The sequence below is a fragment of the Anarrhichthys ocellatus genome, unplaced genomic scaffold, assembly GCF_004355925.1.
Source record: "Anarrhichthys ocellatus isolate YVR2014 unplaced genomic scaffold, GSC_Weel_1.0 scaffold222, whole genome shotgun sequence".
Lineage (NCBI taxonomy): Eukaryota > Metazoa > Chordata > Actinopteri > Perciformes > Anarhichadidae > Anarrhichthys > Anarrhichthys ocellatus.
In genome coordinates this window covers 100,092-118,429 of record NW_022280252.1, presented here as the reverse complement: position 1 = coordinate 118,429, position 18,338 = coordinate 100,092, and the positions used below count along the sequence as shown (strand labels likewise).

At 47.1% G+C, this 18,338-nt stretch overlaps 1 protein-coding gene across 1 annotated transcript in view; it reads right to left on the bottom strand.

The window, feature by feature from the left end:
- Window positions 1–321: 321 nt before the first annotated feature.
- LOC116400947 (golgin subfamily B member 1-like) overlaps window positions 322–18,338 on the bottom strand; it is a 32,546-nt gene continuing 14,529 nt past the window's right edge. Inside the window, exons 13-23 of the mRNA XM_031879063.1 lie at window positions 17,038–17,279; window positions 15,796–15,929; window positions 14,360–14,469; window positions 13,723–13,891; window positions 13,528–13,632; window positions 1,978–13,308; window positions 1,646–1,728; window positions 1,292–1,328; window positions 988–1,134; window positions 566–682; window positions 322–423 (exon numbers count right to left, since the gene is read on the bottom strand). Coding sequence (XP_031734923.1) covers window positions 322–423; window positions 566–682; window positions 988–1,134; window positions 1,292–1,328; window positions 1,646–1,728; window positions 1,978–13,308; window positions 13,528–13,632; window positions 13,723–13,891; window positions 14,360–14,469; window positions 15,796–15,929; window positions 17,038–17,279 — 12,577 coding nt within the window. The remainder of the gene's footprint in view (window positions 424–565; window positions 683–987; window positions 1,135–1,291; window positions 1,329–1,645; window positions 1,729–1,977; window positions 13,309–13,527; window positions 13,633–13,722; window positions 13,892–14,359; window positions 14,470–15,795; window positions 15,930–17,037; window positions 17,280–18,338) is intronic.

The window sequence follows — 18,338 nt, the reverse complement described above, 5'->3', positions numbered from 1 at the left end:
TTTCAGTGAACCAATCACACATAAAGAACATGTTTCTCATGTTTCAGTGAACTAATCACACATTAAGAACATGTTTCAGTGAACTAATCACACATAAAGAACATGTTTCTAATGTTTCAGTGAACTAATCACATAAAGAACATGTTTCTAATGTTTCAGTGAACTAATCACACATAAAGAACATGTTTCTAATGTTTCAGTGAACCGGTCACACATAAAGAACATGTTTCTAATGTTTCAGTGAACTAATCACATAAAGAACATGTTTCTAATGTTTCAGTGAACTAATCACACATAAAGAACATGTTTAGTTCCGTCTCCTCACCGATCTCGGAGCTGACTGGCTTCAGCGGTTTCAGCCATCGTGGAGTCGTTGCTCCTCTCCTGAGGGGCTCCGGGTGCAACCTCAGCAAACACTGACCCCTGGTGGTGGAGACGCAGCATTACATGTAAATAAAGAAATCTTTATTGTCTGCTTTGATTGGCTTCATTTCATAGCATGACAATACAGAGAGACAAGAAACAAAGGGAGGGGAAGTACACGACACAACTTCAGGTTATCTACCTGAGACTGAACCTGGTGCTCCAGCCAGTGGCAGCGATCCTGGGCGTCCCTCAGGGTTTGGGAGACGGCTTTCAACTGAGCTGCAGCAGCACCTTTCTCCAGCACCGCCTGCTGCAGCTGGAAAGGGGGTGAGGGGGAGGAAGAGGGGGAGGGGGAGGAAGAGAGATTTTGCACATGAACATGGCGATGCAGCAGTCATTTCATCTTTTCATTATCCTCAAAGAACTGTTTTCATTCTAACTTCAGAGGTTATGTCGTCTGTAGAAAGAGCAATAATCAAATAAATATCTTGTAATAATAAACGTTTATTATAGTCAAACAGCTTGCTCCACCGCCCACATCACTCAGTTTGTGTCTGCACCGCCAGCGTGTTCAGACGCGTTGCGTTTGAGGGAGGTAGGAGAGCTCAGCTGTTGCTGTACCTTCAGGTTGAGCTGCTGGGAGTACTGGTCTCGCTGCTGCATCTCGTACAAGCAGCGCTGCAGGTCTCTGTGGAGCTGGATCCTCTCGGCCTCCAAGCGACTCACCGCCTCGTCCGCTCCGCTCCGACCGGCCAAAACAACCGATTCCTGTTGAGGGGAAGGAAAAAATAACAAGATGGAGGACTGAACAAAACGAGCTTAAACGTTTGTTTGTATAGAATCAAACTGGTTTGAAAAACAAAAGAAAAACAACCTAAATCTCAAACAGTTGAGTGCAAAATAGTATTTTTTAGGTTTAACTCACCTTGACTGGCAGCGTGTCCTTCCTCCCTGCGTCAGATCTACAAAACAGACAAAACCAACCTTTAGTATCATAAGAAAATATATTTAATTTCTCACGTGCGCTCGCGGCAGTTTGGGCGAATATCAAACGTCCCGCTTGTTGCCAAAGTACGAGACACCTTTTATGGTTTTTGTGCATGAACAAAAACGTTTTGAAGGAAGACGTTCTGGGAAAGTCCAGACCTGTGAGTTGTAGATGAGGTCCGCCACACTGACAACACTACATGCATCAACAGGGTCGATCTAACACAGTCACACTGCACTTTAAATTGAAAACACAGCAGTTGAATTGATCTTATCTCCGCTCTACTTTTACCTCAGCTCTGTCGATCCTTGCTGGTAGCTGCTGATTTCTCTTTCAGGTGGAACTCTGTGAGTTTGCTGCAGTTCTTCCACCTCCTGCAACAACATCAACGTCTCTAGTCACAAAGATCAAACTACTCATCCTCGACTAAATGTTTTCAGACTGAACTTCACAGACACAAACACATGAGCATCCAAACACAAAACAAAAGAAACGCCACCATGCAAGTCGAAGCGATGATGGATGAAACGATGTTGACCCTGCATGCTTTCTTTCTGCAAAATGAAACAACGCAGAGAGGAAGTGACAGCCAAACTCAAACCACAGCGGAGGACTTCACTTACCGGCCCTTCCTTCTCACTCTGGAGGACACTTCCTTTTGACTTTCCCGTCTCCGGACTCGACCCTTGCCTGGACTCAACCGCTCTTTTGGCCCCGGCCAGCTCCTCCATCAGCCGCTCACGGTCGTTTTGGAGGCTGGCCATGGATCTGGAGAACGCCGACAGCTGCCTGCTGAACGTGTCGTTCTCCAGGACGACCCGCTTAAGCTCCTTTTCCTTCTCCGGCAACTCCCTCGACAGCTCATCCAGCAACTTGCTCAGCTCTGCGTGCGCCTCTCTGTTCTCTAAAGCTGCTGACTTCCGAACAAGGACGTCCCTCTGTTTGGCGAACATCGCCAGGTCGGACGTGGCGTCCCGCAGGCCGCGCTCCACCTTGATCAGGGCCGCCCGAGTCTCTCGGAGCTCCTCGTTGTATCCGTTTCTCAGGATCTTGAAGTCCTCGATGAGCTGGTCTCGGTCGTTCTGCAGAGCGGCCATGGCTCTGCACATGGACTCGTTCTGAGCCTTGGTGTCTTTGCTCTGTGTCTTGGCCTCTGATAGCTGCTGCTCCATCTCCAGCAGCTCTGTAGCGAGCTCCGCCGTCCTCAGGTCCGCCGTCTCCCGCTCGGTCCTCATCAGCTCCACCTCGCGCTCGAAGGCATCCAGCTCGCTGTTGTACTTGTCCTCAGCTTGCGCCAGGTTTTTGTCCGTTTCAGTCTCCACCAGCTGCATTTTTTCCTTCAGCTCATCAGTCAGGACCTTCTGAGCAAGAAGCTTCTGCTGGAGGTTGTTACATTCAGCCGCTTTGGCTGCGACCGCTTCCTGCAAATCAGAGATCACTTTGCCTTCATTCGTCGCAGCTCGTTCTTGTTTTAGAGTTAACAAGTCAGCCTCCAGACTGGAAACCTGAGCTTTGAGTTGAGAGATCTCTGCTCTTAAAATATCACTCGCCTCTCCCTCCTTTTGAAGGTCCAACCGAGATTCTCTGTGCTGCTTTTTGGCAGCAGCTTTTTGGTCTTCCAGGTCTTTGATCACATCCTGCTGCTTCTTCAGCAGCCCCTTCAGCTGGTTGTCCTTCAGGAATAAAACCTGATTCAGATCCTCCCTGTACCGGACCAGTTGAGCCCTGAGCATAGCGTTCTCTGAGTTGAGATCATCCATTTGATGCAACAGCTTCCGTATTTCATGTTTGAGGCCTTTGGTGGCGCCGCCCTCCCAGTCAGCTGAGCCGTCTTTCCCCTTTAACCCTAACTGGCTCTTTGCTTCAAGGATCCTGTATTCTGACGCCAGTCGCTCCCGTTCGCTCTGTAGAGACACCATCGAGTTCTTGAACGACTCCATCTTAGCGGCCGCCTGCTCCTTCTCCTGGATCGACCGGTCCACTTTAACTTGCAGGCTTCTCACCTTTGCTTCGAGGCCTCTCAGCTCTTTGTCGGCCGTCTCTCTCTGGTAGCGTGATGACGCCAACCTGTCCTCGTACACGGCTGACTGGGCGCGATGATTAGCCTGGAGTTGTTCCAGATATCCGGACATCTGTCCGTCTCTGCAGGACAGCAAGGAGGAGATCTCAGCGTCTTTGCCGTGGAGGAGTGTTTTCAGCTGCAGAGAAATCCCCCCCTGCTTCTCAAAGTCTGCTTGAACTTTGTCATTTAGAGACCGTAAAAGCAACAGCTGAGCGTCCAAGTCTGCGTTTGTCTTCTCCACCTGCTGCAGATTTAGCTGCGTTTGGGAAATCACGTCTTCCTTGTCTGCGAGCTGTCGGTTAAGCATGTTTTTATCTTGTTCGATTCTTTGGGCGTGAGCGCCGAGCTCCCTCACCTGTGCGTCCATGAGCTCCACGGTCTCGGAGAGCTCAGTGTTGCTCGCGCTCAGGACAAACAGCTGCCTCTGCTGCGCCGCGGCAGCGACGGAGTATTCGCTGAGAGTCCTCTCCAGTCGGGACTTGGTCACTCGGAGCTCATTCACCTCTTTGTCTTTCACTCTCATGTCCTCCAGGAACCGCTTGATCATGAAACCCTGCTCCAGGAGCTGGCTGTCCTTCTCGTGTAACGTCTTTTGGTACAAATCACTCCAGCGTTTGGAAGCATCTGCGCCTTGAGGAGTGGCGGATAAAGCGGACATCTTCACCTCGTTGGTCTCAGCCGATCTCTTCAGAGTATTAATCTGAAGATCCTGAGAGTCTAAGTGCTGCCTCAGCTCAATCACTTTTTGACTTTCTTTATCTCTCAGGTCCTTAAGGTCTTCTATCTGCTGTTGTAACATAAACTGATTATCCAAATAAGAATTGAATTGTTTGTCATCTATACTTGGTGATGATGTTGTGATTTTGTGATCCTCAGATTTGTTACTTTCCTGTGAGATGTCCAGAGCCAGCTGGTCTCGTTCAGACTCAACACCCAGGATCTTCTCCGTGGCCTCCTGGAGGAGCTCCTTGTGTGTCGTCAGCTCGGCTTCAACCAGTTTACTTCTCTCCCCCAAAGCCGACGTTTGCTCTGAGCTTTTCTTCAGCTCTCTCTCCAAGTGTTCACAGGCTGACCGTGAGCTCTTCACAGCGCTCTCCAGATCCAAGATCACTTCCTGGTATTTAATGCAGTTTTGCTGCAGGTGATTTATCTCGTGGTGCTTCTCTCTGAGCAGCTCTTGCAGTTCTTTCTTCACGTTCTTGGAGCCCTGGCTGCCCCTCTGAACCGTCTTGAGCTTCTCCTCGAACTCTCGGACCAGTTTGAGCTGCTCCTCCTCTTTTTCTTGGCGAACTCGACCGCTCATTTCTTTGATCGCCGCCAGCTGAGAGGACAGCTGCGTGTTTTGGGTTTGCAAAACGGAGACGGACTCGGTCAGTTCATCGATACTCTCGGAGTTTTTCAGGATCACAGTTTCCAGATACTCATTTTCATTTTTCCACTTGTCTGAAATCTCTTGAACGTTTTCAAGCTCCTCCTGTAGAAGAGACTTGTCATCCTCCAAGATCCTCACCTTCTCATTCTGGCTGACGCTCTCTCGGGTGTGTTTGTTGATGACATCTTTGAGCTCTTTAATGTCGTCGTCTTTCTTTTCCAGCTGCAGCTCGTGATCGTTCTGCATCTTCTCCAATCTTTCACAAAGATGTTGCTTCTCTTTTTGTAACAGATTGTTGATTTCCAACTGAGCTCCGAGTTCTGTTTTCTGGGCCTCGATCTGGGCCATCAGGGAATTATTCAAACTGAGTGCTTCGTCAAGTTTGAGCTGCATGTTGTTTGTGTACGTGTTTGATTCAGAGTGCTTCTCTTCCAACGAACGGCTCGCCACTTCAAGCTTTTCTGCCAGTTGGTTATTTTCAACCTCCAATTCAGTGAGTTTCTCTCTGAGTTTGCAAATCTCTGCCTCCGATTGTTGATCTTTATCAGTCAGCTTGCACGTTGCCAGTTTGTGGTTTTCCTCGAGCTCAGCCAGCTCTTTTCTAATTTTCTGATTCTCCTCCTCCAGCTCCTCCATCTTCTGCCGCTTCTCTTTGGAAAATTTGTGCATCCTCTCTTTAATTCTCCCATTTTCTTCCTCTGTCTCTCGAGCTCGCTTGTCCAGAATCTCCATCTCGGTCTCATGTTTGTGGATTTTTCTGAGGGCTTCCTGCCGGTCTCGTTTAGCCCCCTCCAAAAGCTGTCTCATCTTGTCCATTTCACTGCTCACGTTCTCATAAGCCTGAAGAAGAGACTCGTACTCTTGCTTCAGCTCGGCGTGCTTGGACTTCCACTTGGACAGCTCCTCTGTCTGAGAGTCCTTCAGAGACTCGAGCTGGCAGGAGAAGGCTTGTTTCTGCTGCGTGATGCTTTCTATGGTTAGTTTCAAGCTTTCGCAGGCGGCTGACAGGCTGCGATTATCGCTGAAGACGCCATCCGCCTCGCCGCTGAGCTCGTCTTTCTCCCTGGCCAGAGACGACACGGAGCTTTCCAGCTCCACGTTCTGCTGTTTTAACTTCAGCACAGACGACTCCAGAGAGCGGTACTCAGCTTCTTTGGCGTCATGTTTGGCTGACATCTTTTCTACTTCTTCTTTGAGCGTTGCGTTTCCCTTCAAGAGCTCTTTCCTGGAAACTAAAGCTGCTTGAAGTTTCCTGGTTAGGAGAGCAGCTTTGCTCCGGCTGTCCTGATCGTTCGCTTTGGTGCCGTCGAATCCAGATTTCTGAAGCTCATCAGCCTCTGTTCTCATCTTTTCAACGGCACTTTCATGCATTTTAATTTGACGATGCAATTGCAGTTCGAGTGCAGATATTAGTTCTTCCTTTTCTGAAACTTGAGCCTGAGAAACTGACAAGGCGTCGTCTCTCTCCTTTAGTTCCACTTCAAAGTTTTCCGCACATCTGCCGGACGAACAGGGGAATTCTTTGTTCACATCCTCCTGTTTGTTTGTTTGAAGCTTGTTTTGATGGAGCTGCTCAGTTACTTTCTCCTTCAGCTGCTCATTCAGCGCCGTCACCTCATCTCTGAGTTCACCGATTAATCGGAAAGCATTTCCATTTTCTTGCTTTAAGAAATCCAACTTCGTTTGTGTTTCAGAACAATGCAGTTGTGCTTTTTCAAGCTCCTCAGTTAAAACACTTTTGTCATCACTGAGCTCCTGCTTTGTTTCTGCTGCCGTCTTTTCGACGGCTAAAACTTCCAAAAATTTCTGTGGCACTAAAGCCTCAAGTTCCACTTTCATCTGGTCACTTTTCTCCAAAAGAGCCTCGTTCTGCTCCATTAAGAGTCGATTTTTTCCCTCATTTGCATGCATGTGTTCCAGTGAGACGCTCAGCTTATTCAATAAGTCCTGCTTCTCCTCTTGGCTCTGTAGTTCAGCAACTTTAATTGCTTCCTGATATTTCTCAACTTCTTCCGCTTTCTCTTTTACTTCTGCACGAGCTTTGTCTGAGTCCTTCTCTAGCGTCTGAAGTTTGGATTTCAGAGCATCTGATCTTCGCTCACCGACTACCAGAGCCTCGTCCTTAATCACCATCTCAAGAGACAAGCTCTCAAATTTGGATTTAACATTTTCAAGCTCTGTCTGCAGGTTTGACAGAGAATGGCACTGGCTCTCCTTCTCAGCCAGAGACATCTTCAGATCTTGTAGAGTTGTATCCCTCTCTTCGACAAGCTGTCTTAAAGTGTCCAGCTCGTCTAGATCGGACAACGACCTCTGACGGAGTTTCTTCAGCTCCCTGACCTTCTCGTCAAAGTCCACCTGGACGGCGTTCAGCTCGTTCGTCTGCTGGCAGCGTTGCTCCAAGAGAGCCTTGTAGTCGTCTTTCAGCTCAGCCAGCTCTTGGGTTAACTTCTTTTCGCTCTCTTGAGCTTTCTTCAGCGTCTCTTTGCGTGCCAGCAAGGCAGCCTGGGCCTTTTTCTGTACCTTCGCCTTTTCAAGCTTCATTTGAACAAGCTCATTTTCCAAATCGACGGCAGAAGCAGCGGAGGAAGATCTGTCCTCCAAGTCTTCTTTGAACGTCTTGATTTCCTTTTGAAGCTCTTCTGATTTCTGCACCCAGCCGTTCCTGTCTCGCTCGTACGCCTCATCCCTCTCAGCGGCTCTGGACTGCAGCAGCTCCACGAGGATGCTCTTCTCAGTCAGCGTCTGCAAAGTTTCCGACAAACTCACTTCTTTCTCACTGAACGCGGCTTGCAGCATTTGTTTTTCCAACTGCAATTGTTCCACAAGTCTTTCACTTTCTGTGTTGAGTCTGAGAATCTCTCCTTCCTTCTCAAGAAGTTTCTTTTCAAGAAGAGAATGGTTTTCTTGATACATCTCTGCAGTGGCCTGAGCTTGATTTGTTACCTCTTCTAATTTATCCTGCAAAAGTAATACCTCACTTTTATCGTTTTGGTTTTCATATTGCTCAATTTTTTTCAACAGATCCTTTCTTACAAGGAGAGCAGCCTGAAGCTTCTTCTTGGTTGCGTCCTTCTCTTTAGACACCTTGGCCACGTCACTCTTTAGATCGTCATTGGTGTTGATCAGCTCAAGCTTCTCACAATTCTTGGTCTCGAGTTCACTCAGAGAGTGTGACAGACGCTCCTCTAACTGCTGAGAGATCTCTTCGAGCCTCTTCGTGGAGGTTTCGTGTTCTCGCTCAACACTTTCCAATCGTGCCGTCAGAGAAGTCTTTTCCTCACCAAGTTTCATTCTCTCATTTGAGGCAGATTCGATAAGTTGGGCGATGGATGCATCTCTATCCCGTAACTGCTGACTAAGTCCAGCGAGTAACTCCTTCTGCTGACTGCTCTGAACGCTCATACAGTTGATCTGCTCATCTTTTGCTTGTGATTCTCCGTGTAAAGAAGAGTGTTTGACAGCAGCTTCTTTCACCGTCTCTAACTCGGCATCCAGTCGAGTCTGCAGATGCTCCACCATCTCTTTCAAAAGAAGAATTTGTTGACCCTTCTCATCGTTACTAATCTCTCCTCGACTGAGTGTGCTCTGTGTTTTTTGTAATTGTGCAACAGTTTCCTCCAACTCATCTCTCAAAGCATCTACCTCGGACTGATGGCTTTCTTGTAATTGTTTTATCACGTCCTGTAAAGAAGCAGCTGATCTCTCAGACTCTTTGTCGGCACCAATTTTTCTCGCTACAAGTTTTTGCAACGCGTGTTCTGCAGCTTTTAGAGCCTGCTGCAAATTAGTGTTGTCATTATCCTTTTCCTGAACAGACGCTAACACCTTCTCAAGCTGAATCCTGGACGCTGACGCCTCCGACTCTTTGGCGCTCAGCTGATCAGACCTCTGCCTGATAGCGGAGGAGGCCTCAGCTAGCTTCTCCTGCAAGCTGTCCAAGTCTCCTTTCAAAGCATTAACTTTAACATCTTTAGATTTCATTTCATTTTCAACACTTTTTAATTGTTCTGCAAGCAGGTTCCTATCCTGTTTATCTCTATCCAGAACTAACAGCCACTCTTTCTCAGAATCCTGCAGAATCTGCTCTATCTTTTCAATGTTTTCTTTTAATCGAGAAACCTCTTCGTCTTTGGCACTAACCTTTGCTTGAAGGCTCTCCTTCTCGGACATCGTTTGCTCCATTATTAGGCTCAAGCTGCTGGACTGCTGCTCCATCTGGACCTGCGACGCTCGTACTTGATGATGTTTCCTTTCCAGCTCTTCCCTCTCCGCGAGATGTTTCCTAACCTCCTCTTGCAAATGTCTGTTTTCATTACTGACAGCCGTGAGACGCCTCTGGTGCTCCTCCTTTGACAAACCGATCTCCTCATTCAGCCTCTTGTTCTGCTGTTCTAGTTTCTGCATTTCTGAGACCAGCTGGGATGCGTGTTTGGCCTGGGATGTGTACTGACTGTTAATTGCATGGAGAGCCATTTCCCTCTGCTCCAGGTTTTCCGTCAGCGCGTTCATTTGTGCCACGACGTGAAGATGTTGTGATTTGAGTCGTTCAATTTCGACGGTCAGCAGCGACACGCTGGCCTGATGGGAAGCAAAAGCTTCATCCTTTTCCTTCGAAAGACTGGAGTTCAGGTCTTCGGTTTTCTGAACTTTGTGATGGATCCGAGATAACTCATTCCTCAGTGTTTCTATAGTCGTCTGACGTTCGTCACTGGTGTCGTCCATTAACCTCCGAAGGTTGGACACCTCCTCGGTCATCTGGGACAGCTGCTTCCTCACATGCTGCAGCTCCTCTAAGTTAGCCGTGTATTTCTCTTGAAGGTTGTTGAAGGCACTTTGTGTTTCCTCTGCTGACGTTTTGAGGTTTCCGGACTCGGCGGACAGGAGCTGAATGTGACTCTGAAGCTGTGACACCGACTCTGTGCTTTCCATGAACTGAGACTTGAAGAGCAAAGCCTCATCCTGAAGAGACTTTGATTGGTCCAAAAGAGCTGCCTCCTTTTCTTCAAAGGCCTTTTTGAGATTCTCCACCTCAGACATCTGAACCTGGAGGCTGCTGTTGAGCTTTGTGACTGATTCTTCGAGGTGGGACGTCTGTTCTTTTAAGCCCTCACTCTCTGCCTCTCTGGCTTGTAGGTTTGACTTGAGATCCTGGACGGCAGCTGAAGAGTGACTCTGATATTCAAGACTCAGCTGTTCTTTTTTCTCCAAAGTATTTTTCAGTACGGAAGACTCTGAAGAAAGACTGTCAACTTGTCCTCTGAGTTGACAGATGGACTCTTCAAGCTCTGAAACTTTTGCACTTAAACTCGCATTGTCATCTGCTTCCTGTTTCAGCTGCTCCTCCTGCTCAGAGATCCTACCGGTGAGTTGCTGGATCAGACTCTCCTGCTGTTTCAGGGAGTCATCTTTTCCTTGCAAGGTCAAGTGAAGCCTCTCCTTCTCCGAGTCTGCAGTTTGGAGTTTGCCGTCTCCCTCACAGACTTCCGTTTTGAGATGTTCAACCTCTTTGCGCGTTTTAGAAAACTCTGTCACCGTTTTCTGAAGTTCAGATTTCAACCTTGCGTTCTGCTCGCTCAGTGCTTGAATGTTGTCGTTAAAATCGACGATCTCTGCTTTCCTCCGGTCCTCATCCTGAGTCAGCTGACCGTTTTCCGCAGCGAGTTTCTGCACGGCGGCCTTCAGGCCGGTCATCTCAACCTCCATCTCTGCAGCGCTCTCGTTCATGGCGCCGAGCTGACCGCTGAGCGAGAACACCGACTCGTTTCGTTTACTCAGCTCGTCCTTCTGGTTTTGAAACTCATCCCTCGAGTCTTTTAATGTCTGTTCTTTCTGCTCCATTATTATATTTGTCTCTTTCCTGAGTGTCTCTACTTCACTCTGCATCTGGGACACGAGGGCCTTCAGCTGCACCGCTTCATTCTGATGAACGCTGCACTCCTCTGCTTTCTGCTGAAACACGGCGTCTTTCTCCAGCAGCCCTGACTTCAGCACAGACCCTTGCTCCTGAAGCATTGACACAGTATCCTGAAGTTGCAGCAGTTGGTTCTGCTTCTCATTCAACGACGTGACAAGTCGACTAACTTGTTCTCGTTGACTTTCAAGTTGCTCTTCTCTCTCCTTTAACGTTTTTGACAGAGACGCACATTCACTTGTTTTCTCAAGCAAACCTGCAGAGTTCGACTGTTCGCTCTCCTTGAGGATCTTTTTTAATTTGTCTTCTGCAGAAGCACGCTCCTCCTTTTCCTCCAACAGGCCGTCGATTATCTTCCGATTCTCTGAGATTTGAATTTCCAGCCCAGAGTTGTGTTCTTGGAGTGAACTCCTCTGAGCGGTTAGTTCAGAAGCTGATTTGATGTTCTGTGCTAACTCCTCCTGGAGTCTCTCATTGCTTTCTGTGAAGCTGCTAATCTTCAGGCTGAAACTGGCGTTCTGCTCGAGAGTCGCTTTAAGCCGTCCATCGAGGTCAGACCGAACCTGTGCCTGCAGAGCGAGCTCCTTCTCTCTGGACTCACAAGCAGCACGGAGTTGGTGGTTTTGCTCCGTCACCGCCTGGATGTGGCCGTTTAGACCGGCCAGGTCCGTTTGCCTCAGTTCTGCTTCGGACTCCAGCTTCCTGGCGTTTTCCTCCATGACGCGGATCTGCTCACTCAGAGACTTGACGGTGTTGTTTGTATCGTCCACTTCCTCTTTGTGTTTCTGACTCTGTTGTGTCACATTTTTCAACGTTTCTTCTCGCTCCTCAATCAGCTGGCGAAGCTGTGAGCGCTCCTCATTTAGCAAAGCAGCTTCTGCCTGTAGTTTGATCACAATATGTTCCCGGTGTGTGATCTCGTTCTGCAAACTGTGGTTCCCTTCCTGCTTCTTTGTCAACATGGTCTCCTTCTCCTTTAACTCTGACTTCAGACTGCATTCCTGCTCTCGAAGCAGAGACAGTGTCTCCTGAAGCTGCGTCTGCTGCTGTTGTTGGGCCTCGACCTGCGACCGGTGATCCTGCTGGAGCTGGTCCACCTTCGACGACAAGCTTTGCACTTGCTGCTGCAGTCGCGTCACCTCTTCCTCTCTCTCCCTGAGCAACTGGCTGAGGTTACTGCATTCGTTGGTTTTTGCCAGCAGAATCTCTGAGTTTGAGTTCGTGCTTTGCTCGACAACTTTGTTTAACGCATGAGCTCGAAGAGTCAGATCCTCTTTATCTTTTTGTAGCCCTTCAACTATCAAGTTGTTTTGTGAAAGCTGTGTTTCCAATGTGGACACTTTGGTTTGCAACGAATCCCTCTCAAGAGAAACTCCTGAGATAGTTGTTACACTCCTGGTTACTTCCAGTTCGAGTCTCTCTTTCTCTTTTGTAAGACCGTCTACTTGAGTCTCAAGACTGTGGTTGAGTTCAAGAGCGGACAAAATCTTTTCACCAAGCTGGTTAACGTTCTGCTTCTGCTGCTGGAGCTCCTCTGTCAGCCCTTTAAGTTTCTCTTGCAGCTGCTTTTTCTCCATCTTGATGCTTTTTAATAGATTCTTGAGTTTGGAGATATTTTCAGATTTGCTTTGAACTTCGCTGCTCAGTTTCTCGTTTTCTGAATCCCGGTTTTGCAGTTCGTTGTTGAATTTCTGCCTCTCGTCCTCGGCCTGTTTGTCAGTCGTCTTTAGTTGGTTCTCCAGCGTCTCTATGGTTTCCAGTTTCTCTTGAATCTCCTTCTTGATATGCTCCTCACTCTGTCTTTGCTCCTCTAACTGTTTGGACAACGTCTGCATTTCCTTACTATGTTCTTCCACCTGTGCCAGCAGTTTGTTCTGTTCATCCTTGAAAGACTTCAGTTCTCTTTCGTACGTCTGTTCTTTCTCGCTCAGCTGCTGCTGTAGCTGCTCACTGCCGGTGTGTCTGTCCTTGAGCTGCAAAAGGACTTCTTCTGACTCCCGCTGCTTCTGTATGGACGCAGTCAGCTGCTCTTTCAGTGAAGCGATGTGTGTTTCACATTCAGAGAGATGATTGCAATGGCTCACAAGCTGCTTCTGGATCTCCCCCTGAAGGTCCAGGATAGTCCTCTTGTCCTCCTGCGTTTGCTTTATCAGATGTTCCAGCTCAGCCTCTCTAGACTCTCGTTCCTCTTTGGCCTTGAGCACCTCCTCCTCAGCATCCTTTACTTTCTCCACCAGCTCTGTGATCTTGCTATCCAGCGCCTGCTGATCTGAAGTCTGAGACTCTCTGATGACCGTGGCCTCCCGCTCTGCCTTACTCAGAGCGTTTTCTACACGAACCAGGTTCTCCTCTTTGAGTTTGATCTCCTGCTTCAGCACTGCGACCTGCTCCGCGTACTCCGCCATGTTTCCAGCGAGGGTTTGTATCTCCTCCTCCTTTTCCAACAGCGCGTCTTTGAGTCTGTCGATTTCACGCTCGCAGCCCTGAAGGTCGTGAATGAGCTGGGCTCGTTCTTCCAAGTGGGCAGAGTTTAATTTGTCCAGCTCCTCGTTTGTCTGATCGAGCTCCGTTTGTAGAGTTTCAATGGTGACTTCCTGCTTTTGTGTCTGAAAACGAGAAGATAAAAAACAATGAAGCATCGAGTGAGGCAGGAGGATTTTGATCTCTCGTGCAAAGCCATGAAAGATTACTGCATTCATGTATTCACTATGGTCGTGTGACGGAGTGTGAACTGATTAAAGTCCCAGTGAAGCGGACGTTAGAGCGTCTTCTGTTACGGATACTCTGAGAATGTAATATTAATGTGTCAGTTCATAAATTCACACCTTCTCCTTCAGCACACTGAGCTTCTGCGTGAGGTCGACGACTTCTGTTCTCAGCTCAGAGCACTGTTTCTCTGAGCTGCTGCATCTCTTGGAAACGTTCTCAAGCTGCAGGGAAGAAACAAAACAAACAATGAGATGAACCGCTGCAGAATATGAAATAGAAACTAACACGGGACAATGAGTCAAAGCTCTTACGGTGTGCTCAGCCTGAAGGAGCTTGTCAGACACCTCTTTGCACTGAATTTCTTTTTCACTCAGAGATTCTCGGAGGCCGCTGATGAGCTCCAGTTTCTCGGACGTCTTGGCCAACGTATTCTCCTTCTCGATGAGGGAGCTTTCCAGGCACTCCTGTGTGTCACTGAGTCTGAAGAACACGATCACAAAGCGTTGAAACAAACCCAGTTAAAACATTCAACAAATACCTGTATCAAACACCAGGCTGTATGCAGCAACGTCAAGAAACACAGATACTTGTAGCGCAGAGGACAGAGAGGTTCTGTCCGTTACAAAGAGGTGGAATATTCTGCAGTAATGAATGTTCAAGACAGAAGTTTAAAACATGTTTGAAAAACAATTCACACACGACAAACAAACAGAATTATCTCCTCGTGGTTGTCACATGTCAGTTAACATCCATGAAACAGAAACTGAGTTTCTCCGAAGTTGCCCTGCCCTTGAAGCTGGGCCTCCAAACTATTACAGTAGGTCTGTAATAGTTCTGTAATAGTAGGTGATACCAGGATATGAAGGTAGAAGTACAGCTTCAATCACAGCTCTGTGTATCCTGCTCTACTCCAACATGATTAGAGGAAGAGAGGCTGGAGGAGCTCACCCTTTGAGCTGCTCGTTGAGACTGCTGACCAGCAGCTGGTGGTTCTCTGCATCTCTGCTCTGTTGACTTCGGAGGCCGGCCAGCTGGCTCTGCAGTCTCTCCGACTCGTTCTGTGGAGGCAGAAGAAGAAGACGGATATCAATGAGATTAAAGATTAGAGCGGCGGACTCAGAACAGTGTCACTGCACACAGACGTGGATCACAGCAGAGAGCTGGAGAGCAGCAGCAGAGAAGAGCTGGGATCTATGGGAGCTGTTTCTACAGTCATCACAATATTTGATATCATCAGATGTTTATTTGACCCATTTAAGTGGAAATAATGAACTTTGATATTCACCATTTTTGACTGTTACAAAGTTAAAGAGACAGTAGAGATGTTTAGTAGTGTGTGTGTGAGGTTGTTCTCCAGAGTCACAGTTCTACTACAGTAGAGTTTATAGAAACACAAAGTAATGTTCTGCTGTGGACGTATTCTAGACTCATAACAGAATCTATATCACTTTAAATGAACTCTATATTTAGAATATTTTCACCTCTTTACCTTTCTGAGGGGAACTGAAGCTGTTATCTTTGATCTCTACAAACACACTAGACTCCATTCACAGAAACACTGATTATACCTCTCAGAACACAGGAGCTGTTGCTCTACTGCTGCCTCCATCTGTTAGTGTGTTTGAGTTATTGTGAGACTTTGGTGTTTGAAAGGGTTAATTTGGATTTGAAAAAGTCGCACAATTATGCATACAAACTAACTAACCGGTGTGTGAGGTAGAATCAATAACAGCTTCAGTTCCTCAGAAAGGTAAAGAGGTGAAAACATTCTAAATAAAGCTTAAAACTTAGAGTGATATAGATTCTGTTATGAGTCTAGAATACGTCCTCAGCAGAACATGGTTCTCCTGTCTGTTTCTATACACTCTACTGTAGTAGAACTGAGACTCTGGAGAAGAACCTCACACACACACACACACACACACACACACACACACACACACTCTACTAAATATCTCTACTGTCTCTTTAAGAAGTGAAGTGTGCTTTATGACACCCGGTGACTCTGCGACAGAACATTTCACTAAAACATGATTTGAGAACCAGAACCAGATCTGAGATTGAACGAGCACACCACACCATTAGCCATCACCGCCGGAGGGGCTCTCCAGCGCACACGCGCACACACACACACACACACAAGAGAGACACCAACACACCTGAGAGACCCAAAATGGCTGCTCATCTTCATCTACATCAAACGTCACCTGTGTTAGAAGGGCCTGTTACAAAATCCTAGTCCTTGGGGGGGGTAACATGCAAATCACTCGTCGTTTCCTCCGTCAGTATCAACGAGTACAAGTTACATTCCACAGCGTGAAACGTTATTAAACAAGACAATCACAGGCTGGACGCTGTGGCGATGACGTGTCATGTGACGTTACCTGTAAGGCCTCTATGCGAGCCTGCAGCTGCAGCCGGTCCTCCAGATCCTGACAGCGCTCCTCCAGACTCAGGATCTGCTCCTGCAGCTGGTTCCGCTCCAGCTCCAGCTCCTCCACGACGGACCGCAGACCGTCTGCAGTTATCAGAGGAGAGAAGAGGTGGACTTAACTCCTAATTCAGCAACATGTACAATTACACTGCAACAAAACAAGAACTGTTTTCATTCATTCATTATTTCTTCTGTTTTTCCAGACGCTGATAAGTTACCATCAGGGAAACTCAACACTTCCTGCACAGATGTTTCAGATTAAAAGCCTTCCAGCGGCTCAAAGGGTGTAACTGTGCTGGTTGCATTAATTCAAACAGATTAAATGTTTTAATTAAACAGTGACAGCCCTACTGTCTGGGGTTAAAGGAGGTAAAGTTGTACAGAAGAGGTGAAGCAGTAGTCACAGGATACAGAGTCTCTTTAGAGCTAATTATTTAAAAGATATTCTCTAGAAGATTCATTGTTAGAAGACAGAGTGGCTCCAGGGCTCAAGGTTTATCCACAAACAACCAAAACGTACGTCAGTCAGATCTCCATTGAAACACAACTCTCCAATCATAACTTCCATTTTTAGTGTTAATTTGAATAACTGCTGAAGTATTTTTTGGTTTCATGACACGAAGCAGCTTAAAAAGACAAAAAGACAGGATGAGAGGAAACGAAGAAGAAAAAGAGCAGAACATGCAAACAATAAGTAAATAATAAATAAATAAAACTTACCACGGCTGAGGAGTTTATCCTGTCACCTACATTTATACGATCTCACAAGAATGCAGTGCGTTCAGTGGACCAACAAACACTAGCCAGCTCAACCAGCATGCACAGTGTCCACAGAAAATAAACTGATGAAGATGAAAACCAATGAGTGAGTGTCTCTCTTGGGATTACACCAATTGTCCCAGAGTTGTACTACATGTGAGGAGAGCTTACATTTAGCTTGAGTCCACTGGTGGAGATGAAGGCAAGCTGAACCCAGTTAACCCCACAATAGTAAAGATAAGCCAGCTCTCACAGTCACAGTACCGGCAGGTTAGATGGAGAACAGGGACATAAACCAACCAACGGCCACGACCCCACACTACATACAGTGTTACGGTGAAAATGACCAAATGTCAACCCAGTGACACCCTCCCAGAGTGGTGCGAGGATGAACGTGTGCATGCCGGTGTAAACTGTCCAGCGGGTCTCACACCTGTGTCGGGAGTACTGTACTCGGGCCACCAACCTCCCATGTTCTCTCCCTCCATCGGGGTGGTGCTCTCTGAGGGGCTCCGGGGGTCCTGGAACGAGGCCTGTCCGTCAAACTCAAAGTCCTCCTGTTGGGGGGGTATGTGAAGCAGAGCGGTGTCTTTAAACAAAGTCCTGAACGCCTTCTGATCCAGAGCCGGTCTCAATGCACAGAACACTGAATATTCACAAAACACTGAACTATTCCTTTAATATTAGCCAAAGGTCATGAGTCACTGAGAGCAGTCAGGAATTACAGTATATTAGAGCTCTGTTAATAACAACAACATATTGTATTTAATAACACCTCTCATGGTGCTCAACCATTTTGCAACTCAGTGAGCTACTTTTATCAAAAACTATGAAACAACAACCTAAACTGATCCTGATTTTCTCTCCTGTGTTTATGAGTCAACAACTGAAAAAGTTCAGGAGAAAAGTTTCGTCAAGTGAGTTTTTGAAAGTTTGTCTTTTCTTCATCTGTCAAACAGGTGAAAAGAATTTCCCCTCGCGGGATTAATAAAGTAACTATCTATCCATCCATCTATTCATCCACTCATCCATCCATCCATCTATCCACACATCCATCCATGCATCCATCCATCCACACATCCATCCATCCATCCACACATCCATTCATCCATCCACACACACATCCGTCCATCCACCCATTCATTCATCCATCCACTCATTCATCCATCCACACATCCATCCATCCACACATCCATCCACACATCCATCCATCCATTCATTCATCCATCCACTCATCCATCCATTCATCCACTCATCCATCCATTCATCCACTCATCCATCCACACATTCATCCATCGACACATCCATCCATCCACACATCCATTCATCCACTCATCCATTCATCCATCCATCCACACATCCACTCATCCATCCACACATCCACTCATCCATCCACACATTCATCTATCCACACATCCGTCCATTCATCCATCCACACATCCATCATCCACACATCCATTCATCCATCCATCCACACATCTGTCCATCCATCCATCCATTCATCCATCCACACATCCACTCATCCATCCACACATCCATCCATCCACACATCCATTCATTCATCTATCCACACATCCGTCCATTCATCCATCCACACATCTATCATCCATTCATCCACACATCCATTCATCCATCCATCCACACATCTGTCCATCCATCCATCCATTCATCCATCCACACATCCATTCATTCATCCATCCACACATCCATACATTCATCCATCCACACATCCAT